Genomic DNA, 11,525 nt, shown 5'->3' on the forward strand with positions numbered 1-11,525 from the left:
TGGCTGCCAGAGCTACCTCACTCAAAACTCCTCTCACTGTGGGGATCTATATATAGTGATGAGAAGCATCTGCAAGAAAGTATCACTCTCGGATCACCAGTGCCGGCCTGTTTCCTTAGCTTAGGCCGCGCTGCACTGCAACCTGCAGCTCGCTTCACAGCCCCCCCAGGGCCCTGCCCCCCCTCCCCACACACTCCCCAAAGACCTGCTGCCACTGCCTCTGCTTGGGTTACACTCTTCCTGGGATGTAGAAGAGCAAGGCGAGAGCAAGTGTTACAGTGGTGGGTTCAGGACGTGCCAGAAGCGTTGGGATTGTGGAATAATCCAAGACACTGGTTCTCTCCTGGAACACTCTCAGGGTCTGACTTTGAAGTGGGTTTTTTAGCTCTCTGTAAACCCAGCCAGGGACTACTTGGTGTTTAGGTAAGTAGGATGTTGGATGCTTCTTCTGTGTGAATTGATTTCTGACCTTGCATGTCTTCCCTGTTCTGGCATATCAAACTCCTCAAAAGACTGTTGTTGCACATAGGTTGATGAGGGCAACTGCTGGATAGGCCAATCCTACAAAAAGGCAACGCACAGAATATGCCACAGGCAGAGATTTTTTTGCAGCTATATGAGACAGCATTGGACTGATGCGTTAGAATGTAGTTTTTAAATGAAAAGCTATATCAAACTCATCTACCAATCATGCTTTCCTAGATTACTAAATACACTGAAACATTTGGAGCATACCCCTTAGCGAGAGCGTGTTGGGACGGGGCCATGACACTGTCAAATGGCAAAGGGGGTCCATGATCAAATCGGAGCTATTTGAGGTGTGGCCATCATAAAGACATTATTTTCTAAGTACAGTCATTTATCCAACTTATTAACAACTGTTATATACAAATAACTGTATACTTTTAAAGCCCACCACCACACATGTGGCAGGGAGGCCCGGGAATGTGCTGACTGCATCTGCGTCGTGGCATGTTATGGATTTATATAGTTTGCTAAAACTGGAGGACCCCCTGCGTGTAACAGGAGCTGGAGATGTGCTTGTGTGTGGTTTATAGTCCCTTCTCATCTTCCAGAAAAGACTGCAGGATCAAGAAAACATTTTGCCCATTTTTGTTTGCTTGTTCCTTTCTCCCTTTTGTATCTATTGCAAGAGTGTGATTTAACTTGGAAAAGTTGTCCTTATTTATATTCAATTTGCCATAACTGAGAGAGAGTTGTGAGTGAGCTCAAGTGTCTGTTCAACTGCTGATCAACTTGCATGCTGAATAAATGTAACTCAAGATGAGAAAGCACCCTTTGGCTGAGATGAGTGACAACTAAATGAGCAAATATGGCGCTAGCTGTGAAAGTCCTCCAGACGTTGAGGCATTTTGTTGCTTGCGTCGGTTCTGTAATGAGTTTGTGGAGCTGTCTGATCTGGTGGTGTCTTGTGTGATTATAGCCATGCCTCTGTCAGCCCCCGCCCCACCCAACAAGAGGAAAAAGCCATCCAAGATCATCACCAACTTCAACAACATCTCACAACATGGTGAGTTTGCCCAATTATGCAACAAGCTCACGAGCAAGGTAAACAACCACACCCACACTCAAGTTTTAGCGTAGCTTGCCAGTGTCTGTGGACCACGCTGATTGAATGGTCAGGAAGTCAGAGCTATCGTGTGAGATCTCTGAAATCCCACAGATGGTGGGGAAACTGGCACCAGATTCTCTCTCTCTCTCTGTTTTCTGCTCCACGGTTTACTTTCCCCCTCTACCTCCCTCCTTCCTTCCCTCTGCCATATCCACCTCTCCACCCCCCACAGAAGAAGCATGTGACTCAGCCAGTGATGCATGGCAGAATGTTCTAAAATGTCACAGCCCATTATAAGTTACCCACTCCGGTATCTTCTATCCCACAGTCCTCTCTCTCTCTCTCTCTCTCTCTCTCTCTCTCTCTCTCTCTCTCTCTCTCTCTCTCTCTCTCTCTCTCTCTCTCTCTCTCACACACACACACGTCTCCTTGAGGAGCCAAGGGCTCCATGGTGTTCTCAGCATCCAGGAACAGTGATGTGCATCCCCTCTCTCCTCCGGACAATTTCCTTTTTTTGCCATAGCCAACAGCAACCCGATATCCCTCTCATACTTCGCACCAGTCTAGGGATAAGGCCTTAATTGCGTTGGACTTAAACCCTCTAATACAATTTCTAAATGCCTGTAGTCGTGTCATGGAAAGTCGATCCAGGAAGGACAGCAGAGTGTGAAGTTTCAGTTTGCCAGACTGTGATATACACCACCAGCAGTTCTCACCATCTGTGTTTGAATATAAGCATCAACGGTATAAATATGTCGTTGGCTGATTACCCCGATCCTCGAGAGTCGTCCGATATACTGGCGAAAACGTGACATGGCGGTTCTGTGTGTTCTGTTAACTCGGGTGATAATGAGTGTCTATACTTCAAATGTGGATCCTAAAGAACATAATTTCCTTCTTCTTCGTCATTGCAGACATCTGCAACTTCAGCTGAATAGTAGAAGTAAAAAAACAATGGAAAAGAAAAATGAAACAACAAAAATATGATTACACACACACACACACACACACACACACACACACACACACACACACACACACACACACACACACACACACACACACACACACACACACACACACACACACACACACACACACACACACACACACCAGCAGCTGCAGTCTCTTTGAAGCATGCACTAGGCTCTCACCTCATACAGTAGTGATGATCCATGGCTTCACAGGTGCACATCTAGAAATAAAAAAACAAAACAAGAAAACAAATAAATGATCACTGGGTCATAGCGCTTCAATGAACCTTTGCCTATGTTTCCACATACAATCTTCCCTGAAGGTGATATTACATAATAGAGATTAAACATTGAATTACACATAGTATATTCTGTATATTATTGATATTACGTATATATTTATAAAAGCCACAACAAGTATCATGCTGTCTACCTGCTGTAACCTTTCTTTTGTTATATACCTTCCATGATTCTGTTCCATTGTCCAAAAGTATCATGTCGGGAGGGAAGGTAGGCATGGCAGGTGGCTCCTCCTTAATAACACATGTTTAAGGATATCTGTAGGATATATAAATGGGGCAAGATTAAAAATGGCACACTGCTAAGTCTTCCTCTCCCTTGCCCTTGCTCTCTCTGTGTCCCGAGGCCTGTGTGTACTATACTGTATGCTTATACTGTACGAAAGAAGATCTATATACTTAAAGGGACAGTTTGGTCAATTTCAACATGCAGTTGTAATGCTCACACTACCCTGGACTTGTCAGTGCCTGAGATTTTTTTTCTTCTTCTTCAGCCGTTTCCGAGATCCTGGTCATTGTAATGGGGGCAGCTCTTTGTTTACATTTCAAAAAAACATTTTTATTTATTCCCAAAAACATCCAAAAGGTTATAAAACATCAGCAGACAACTAGCAAACAGCAGTACCTTTTAGGAAAATATTTGGAGTTGGCCTATGTTTCATTTTTTAAAAATGTAAACAAACGCTGCCCCCATTAGAATTGCTCATATCTCGGAAAGGGCTGAGCCGAAAAATGTGGCATCACCAGGTACTGACAAGTCAAGGATAGCGTGAGCAATACAACTGCATGTTGAAATTGACCAAACCGTCCCTTTAAATGGCTCAGATTTTAAGTCATTGTTTTCCATATATGGCATGCATACACATTTCATAGAGTAGAGTAGAGTAACATGTATTGCAACATGCTGTGCATGTTGTATACAGAATGTGCTTACTAATATGGCACAAACAGTAGGCTACAATAAAAGTGGCCCATTTGTTATTTTTACACATGTTTGATATGTTCAGCCATGCAAGTTTAATATACATGCATTTCCTTATGGGATTCCCTCTGCCATTGTTCCAGCTGAGTATGTAAGGCTGAAGCTGGAGAGTTTAACAGCAATAATAGAAATAATAGTAATAATAATAATAATAATAAGCTACATGTATCTCTCTTCCATTGTTCCAGATGAGGAGGATGAGCCTGAAGATGAGTTTGACTTGGGTACCAAGATCAAGACCCCCAAGGAGGTGATGCTGGAGGAACTGACCCTGATGAAGGGCAAAGGCTCCCGCATGTTCCAGATGCGCCAGCAACGCGTGGAGAAATTCATCGTCAGCACTGAGAACATGGTGAGACTCGTGGACGTATTAGGGTGTCCCCCCCCCCCCCTCAATGGGTGTTGCTTGTGAACGAAACAAGGTTTTAGGCAAGATGTGAGAGTCTATGTTGTGAGGGGTATGGACGGGGGTATGGACGGGGGTGGGGCGGTGGGGGTGGTTTAGTCCTCTGAGAAAGATGCGAAAATACAGTTGTTAAAGGGACACTGTGCAGGAAATGGTCAAAAAAGGTACTGCAACTATGCTGCTCATTGAAACTGGGCTGCCTATTGCCAAATTTGATCTTTACGTGAAAGTTTACTAAGTAATAAACCAATATTTTCTAGTATGGTCCAAGTACAGTAATTTTTGCAGCTAAAAATGGCTATTTTTGGAAATTCTAAATGGCGGACCATGGAGAAGATCCCCCTTTTCATGTATGAAAAGTGTAATTTTTCCAGTCATAATGAGTACTTAGAATTTGATGGTGGTGGTAAGTATTCATGAAAAAGTGAATGGGCAGCATGCATTCTGGAAATAAACAGCTAAAACAGCTGTATAATAAACAGCTGTCCCTTTAAAAATACATCAGAATATGGCAAAGGAACTATCTGAGGCGGTAAGCCCGTGCGTGCAGTAATCTGTCCCAGCAGGTGAGACTGAGGCCATGTACACATTAAACCGGATACATACGGGTAAATACGTGTGTCTGTTAGATGAAATGATCTGCATCCACACTATCGCTTTCATATCGTTTTCAGAATGCTGTTAGTGAAACTCACATTTTCAAATTCCTCCACTTCAGTGGCTGTTTTCAAAAGCTTGTTTTCGGCGTTCATATATGCCATGTTAACGTGCATGGGAGACGTCTACGGACACACCATCCACAAACACAGCAATCTGTGATCCACACAATGCACTGCCGATGGCTTAGGCTGATTCACACAAGACATGCAGCTCAATGTTAATGCTTAACAGTTAGATTATCAACAGCAATAAAAAATAAATAAAATAGGCTGATTGAGAAGAAGACGGTCTTATTTGATATAGTGCCAGATTCAACTCCTTTAGTGTCAAAATAACTATGAGAAACAAATTTCTTATGTTCTACGGTGTTCAGTCCACACATACAGAGACGGATTTAACACTATTAGAGCATATTCTATAATGTGAAGGTGAGGTATTAACACTGTAATGTGCTCTGCATGTTGTTCACACTATGCACTGATGATGGCCAGGCTGACACGTCTCTGTGTTGGACATTCCACAGTCTAAAGGTCATGAATGATGAGAATGACTGAGCTCATGAATGTGGTTGTGTCCCCTATTCTTGTGAACATGGTGAGGACCACACACCATCCACATACGAAGGCCTACACACACACACACACACACACACACACACACACACACACACACACACACACACACGCACATGCGCGCACACACACAGTGTTGGGAGCCATGGAATCAATATGGCAATATGTTTTGAGAAATCCATATGTCTATGGGTATCAATATTTCTGGCCTGCGTGGGTCAGTTTGTTTGGTATGGAAAATGCAGGCTAAATCATTTCAAGAGAATGATCCATTACAGACTGAATATTAATAAGATTATATGCTCTGTTAGATTTAATACTTCCAGACACCCCCCCTACAGTACATGAAGCATCTTGGTGCCTGCCATCTTTTCAATAGTGGCCTAGTAGTACTGTAGTTATGTGGATAAAATCGTCAGCAGAAAATCCATGTTTTTTAACTTTTTACTGTACACTGCTGTACATGTGTGTTTGAGTTTGAGTACACTGTGAAAAGTCCTTACAAGGTTGGAAGCATGTGTTAGTGACTATGCTCAGACATACCAGCTTAACCGTTAAGACACAGCGTTCTAAATTTGCTGTGACCAGAATGGCAATGACCATGTCGAAATACATAACTAAAGGCCCTGTATTATGTCATAGTAGTGTAGTACTAGCTAACTTTTCAATGACTATTACCTCGTCACACTGCTGAAATGTCGTGCATTATGGGGCTGTGCTTTTTAATTATGGTGAATAAGCTTAAATTAGTTATTGTATGCCAACAGATCAAAGCTGACAGTTTACACCACCAACAACTGCCTTTTACCATAGGTAGCAACTATTGTTTAGACAAATGTTTTGATCCATAAACATATCTTTGTGGCAGCTTCTTGACTATTTTCCATCATAAAATGTAAAGTGTGTGTTCTGTGTGTGAAAAAGACTTCATTGTGTTGTCGTGAGGTTAATGACGTTGACAATGACGTTGGTCAATGACGTTTTTTTGGGGGGCTCAGACGTTAGGTGGTACGACATCATCTAATGCCCATAAATTAATTAGTGATTGGTAATTAATGTACTGCTGTATGTGATGTGCTACTAAAACGTAATTGACCCATATATGAAAAGAGAGTCTTCAAGAAATTAAGTATTGATTTGGGAATACAAACATGCATGTTTGGCGTTACGTTTTCAAGACCAGGGGCATCACATGGGCGAACAGCAGCACCAGAAGCTAATCAGGTCTGTGTTACTTCTGCAGCAAAACCTCCAGGACCTGACTCCTACTTTCGGCTGCGATCTGCTTCCCCCAGTTCCCCCCAAGCCGGAGCCTAAAGGTACTGCTCTTACTTGTTTTAGGAAACATCAATGGCACAGACCTCAATGGCACAGACCTCAATGGCACAGACAGCTCAATGGCACAGACAGCTCAATGGCACAGACCTCAACGGCACAGACCTCAATGGCACAGACCTCAATGGCACAGACAGCTCAATTTCACCCTTCAAACAATTTCTGTCAGTGCAATAGTTCAACGGGTCCTACCTAAAATGGTGTGGAATTTCCAAAACCTTTCTTTTACTTTTTGTGTAATGCAGTTATCTAACAAACAAAATGGGCAAACTAAAGAAAAACCCATCAAAACAACCCTCTTGACCTCATCAAAAGCCTGTCAACCCCCCCCCCCCCCCCCCCCCTAGTATTAAAAAATGAAATGGACTAATGGCCCCAATGGCATTTAAGCACCACCTCCTCTCAGCTGTATCCTTCTCATCACCCTGCTATGGCTACCCAATGACCCTTGGGGGGGCTATAGAGCCCCCTTGAGAAACACTACTATAAGTAAATCGCAACATGAATTTGCCCACCTAGATGGTACGCTGTTTGGTATTTTGGATAGGCCTAATAGGCCGTGCCCAATAAAGACAGGGGAGGGAACGTAGAGATGTTGTGCTGAACCTCTTTCTCTTCCTGAGTGCAGAGGAGGTGGATGAGGCTGCAGAGAAGGAGAGGAGGAGGCGTGAATACGTCAAGACGTACGTCTCGCCATGGGAACGCGCCATGAAGGACAACCAGGAGCTCCGCGCCACCATGCATGCAAAGATGCCCGGACCAAAAGTGCATCAGGACCTGCCAAAATTCAAGAGCTTCAACAAGTAATATATACATGGGTTCACCGTGTTTGTAAACACGATATTGTGAGGAGGGGCAAGACACTGGCAGCCAACCACATGAGCTAATTTTTTGACCGACAGTGGTTTCCAACAATCAGAGGTTGAGTTGTGCGCAGTTAGTTTCGCGTAGTCAGGGGAAAACAAACATTTAGAACCCATGTGAGCAGAGGTATCAAACGTGAAACCAAATTCATGGTGTAAGTAAAACACTAGCACATGATATCAAATAGCTGATACACCATTTACTCCTAATGAGGTGGTGGACTAACTGTGTTGTTAATGAGACTAAAAAAACCTAAAAACTTCACAAGAACCCCCCACAAACTTGATTCAACCATTGCAGAGTCAGCTGATTCAATTGCTATGTGTGTTAGAAGGAAACTGTTTCTTTTTAAATGTTACTTTTGACACCTCTGATGAAGGGCCAAGAGGTAGGCTACCCACATAATATAATCATGCCTTTCACTGTTATTTTCTCACAACACGGAACAAATGACATTCTGCGCAGTACATCCCATCCAAACCCCCTTCCAATGCCTTATCCGCCTCTCCACCCAAAATCATCTATTCCACAGCACCTCAGCTCTTAGCCCACGGTATTCTTGCATGCAGTATAGCTGACTGGCACATAATTTGTCCTTATCTCTTCCTCCTTTTTGTATACACACCAACATTAGTTTTTCGTAGGCTTTAAAACATAGAACTACTACGTTGAAATCAAAATTCAAAGTCAAAATCCTCCCAAATCCCTTCTCCAGCCATGAGCCATCTATGCGCATCACCATTTGCCTGGTTAACAGATTAGGTCTGGGGAGTTGCCTATTGTAAATTCCGTAGGGGAGAGAATACTTGGCTATTATGACACACTGCCCTGCTCTTTGATTGGGCAGAGAGACTGTTATGGTCGGAATGCTTGGCCATTATGACACAGTGCCCATGATCTTGGACGTTATGAGTCATCCTCGCCAGACTGTCTTTCAGATCGAAATGATTGTGTAGAACTAAAGGCAGTATGGGAGTTCCCAGGCTACATCACCATGGGTCCTCAGGAGACCACGGTAGCCTATAGGTCTACTTGTAAATGGATGTCAGGTGATCTGTTTTTAACTCTTTCTGCTCTTTGTACACCTGCAGATTGGCCATGCCTTTCGGGGGCTTTGAGAAGGGCTCAAAGCTGCTGACCTTCCAGGCACCAGAGCTGAAGGCTCCAGAGGAGGAGGAGCTGGTGCCTGCGCTGCAGTGTGACATCCGCTCCCGGCCCTCCTTCAACCGCACGCCCATCGGCTGGGTGTGTAACGACGATCCGACCAGCATCCACATGGAGCTCGATGCTATGCCATTTGATGGGGAGACTGATGACCTTTGAAGATCTTACTTACCCCACGTGCAAACTTACTTCTCTCAGCCACACACACACACACACACACACACACACACACACACACACACACACACACACACACACACACAAGCTCAAGTTTACATAAAAACTGTGATTGGTCTTTACTTGCTTGCAGACTGATGTGATTTTACTTTAAAGGCGAAAATGGCCCTGGTGTGTGTTACCTTCTGAACCTATGCACGCCCAATTCACCCAGCCGATGTTTCACTCACCTCTTCCTGAAAGTGATCACTTGTCAGATTTATAAGACCACTAGGCCTACACTACATTTGTATCAAGGATAATGAGACCCCAGACCTGCATGACAACCTCCTTCCGTTGTTTATGAATGTTGACACATTAAACTATTTTTTTGTGATGTAAAAAACGGCTCTTTCTTTAGTTAGAACATGTCGAACACTTTTTAGGCTATCTTTCTACTTTTCTAAAAGAGTAGACCAAGGATACTCTGTGAGGTGGATGCTCTGAGGTGGAAGCATGCAGGCCCACTGACAGGCAGTCCTAAAGTTAGGAATGTCGCTCATCCTTTAAGGTCGATTTGCGGCCTGACAGCGGAGCAGTTGGAAGCCAATTTCATGCCCCGAACGCCAAATTATGAAATAGCGGGCTCTGTAATTACGTAACTGCTGCTCTTGTGAGTGCGTGGTCCTGATGTCGGGCAGTTCCGCTAGATGGTAGCAGGAGGCTCAAATCAAAAGCGATGATGTCAACGCAGAGGAAAAAAAGAGCGCGCTCTCGCGAGATCCTGGTCCTTTGGCTGCAGCGCTGGATGGCGCTGGCGGAGACTGGAGGATCTGAGATACCTCCCGGGTTGCATTCGGGGAGGACACTGAACCGCATCTGAGTTAACGAAGGAGGTGAGTGAGCGCTGGTTACAAGTGATTGACGGTGGCAAGCATCACCAGGATTCAGGAGGTTTGTGGAAAATTAAAAACCCTTTTAAATGTGTGTAAAAGTGTAACTTGACAAGCACTTGGGCACGTTGATGCTGTCCAGATGTTTCCCATCTCTTGTAACTGTCAGCGAGACCTCGGCATATGCGAACAAGATGCACTCATCGTTTTTATGTCCTAGGCAACGGGGCGCATTGCAACGCAGTCGTGCCAGCAGTGGACTGCCCTTTTGCAGGTAGCCGCATCAGCTAACGTTGCGGACTGCACTGTCACACTCCGCATCTTGCCAGAGCACAGGCTAGTTATTGGGTAGTTCCTGACAGACTGTGATTGCCCGCTCATAAAAGCGTGGGAATGATGACAATATGGTGTTGTTGCTTTGTGTTAGAAACCGCCGAAGAAAACATGATGCTGAATTGTAATGGCACGCAGGCCACAAACAGTTGTAGAGTATTGGAAAATGTTTTTTCACAGAAAAAACATGATAGGCTGTACTTGTTGAATCAACTCCTTGTGACAGCCAGTTTTTTTCTACTTCAGATTATTCGGCACTTTCCCTGATATTATTTTACATTTTAGAGAACTGTGCTGTAGTTTTATTTGGTCTTCATCACCTTTCACGCGACAGCGTCCACATGTCTTCACCACTGCTCAGGAATGTGAGATGACTGGTGGATATTACTTTTGTTGTCCTGTCAGAAACACCTTTGCCATGTTATACACAGAGAAACGTTGCAATAATTTGATGTCATTCACAAACATGCAATGCCATTGAAGAGTCGTCTGCATTGTGGGAATGCCACCTGTATTATGTGAATGATTGAATTTCCTGATCGTTCCCTCTGCTTCCCTTCCAGTTTTGTCTCTCTGTGGTTGCGCGTGGTTTTACGCGAACAAGAGGTAAAGAATAAATTATAAAGCGAGATGCTGTTTGTATGTCAAATTTTTGATGGATGTACACTATCCCACGGAGGTTATGTACCCCTTTGCTTAGTCAGCAGTCTGTGGAAATTGTATCTCTGACAGGAGCATCATTCATCACTGAGGTCCACTCACTTATGGCTCTAGCTGTTGTCCATGTGAATACTAGCGATGGGACACGCTAAGGCTGCACCATTGTTTGTGTCAAGACATGGGGAATTGGGGATGTACCCAGCAGTGGAGATAGATAATGATGGTCGTCTCACACTTAGCAATGATGGTGGCAACGGGAGTATTGTGTGTGTGTGTGTGTGTGTGTGTGTGTGTGTGTGTGTGTGTGTGTGTGTGTGTGTGTGTGTGTGTGTGTGTGTGTGTGTGTGTGTTGAAGAGGGCGAGGCCTTGCTTTAGGTCAAGGGTGAGGGGTCAGGGTGGGTGGCTTGTCTGGCTGATGTGGAAATGAACAGGGAATGCTGTGAAGGCTGGGCCAGGTTGTAGCTGTCAGCAGCGGGATTGTAAAAGCTGTTTTAAGCCGCCCCCTGGCACGTCACTCTAAGGGTTTACTGCAGAGAGGGCAGAGGGAGAAAAGATTGGATTTTTATCAGCTTGTGCAATTTAAATGTGTTTTTTCCCACTCCCTTTTTCTTTCCAGGACAGGTCTTTTGAAAAGGTTTGGTGTTGTTGGCTGTT

The 11,525-nt window shown here is 44.2% G+C and overlaps 1 protein-coding gene across 1 annotated transcript; it reads left to right on the plus strand.

Moving 5' to 3' along the window:
* Positions 1–220: 220 nt before the first annotated feature.
* myoz1b (myozenin 1b) lies at positions 221–9,391 on the plus strand. Its single transcript, XM_063217840.1, has 6 exons — positions 221–423; positions 1,445–1,531; positions 4,017–4,180; positions 6,710–6,785; positions 7,430–7,604; positions 8,757–9,391. The coding sequence occupies exons 2-6, from the start codon at positions 1,447–1,449 to the stop codon at positions 8,986–8,988; spliced, it is 732 nt and encodes a 243-aa protein (XP_063073910.1). The 5' UTR covers positions 221–423; positions 1,445–1,446; the 3' UTR covers positions 8,989–9,391.
* Positions 9,392–11,525: the final 2,134 nt, after the last annotated feature.

This window comes from Engraulis encrasicolus, chromosome 15 (assembly GCF_034702125.1).
Source record: "Engraulis encrasicolus isolate BLACKSEA-1 chromosome 15, IST_EnEncr_1.0, whole genome shotgun sequence".
Taxonomy (NCBI): domain Eukaryota; kingdom Metazoa; phylum Chordata; class Actinopteri; order Clupeiformes; family Engraulidae; genus Engraulis; species Engraulis encrasicolus.

Bases quoted from the DNA above. Each gene is read 5' to 3' on its own strand.
- myoz1b (XM_063217840.1), top strand. From the start codon at position 1,447: ATGCCTCTGTCAGCCCCCGCCCCACCCAACAAGAGGAAAAAGCCATCC. The intron at 4,181-6,709 runs GTGAGACTCGTG...TTACTTCTGCAG, and splicing joins TCGTCAGCACTGAGAACATG to CAAAACCTCCAGGACCTGAC. The intron at 6,786-7,429 runs GTACTGCTCTTA...TCCTGAGTGCAG, and splicing joins CCCCAAGCCGGAGCCTAAAG to AGGAGGTGGATGAGGCTGCA.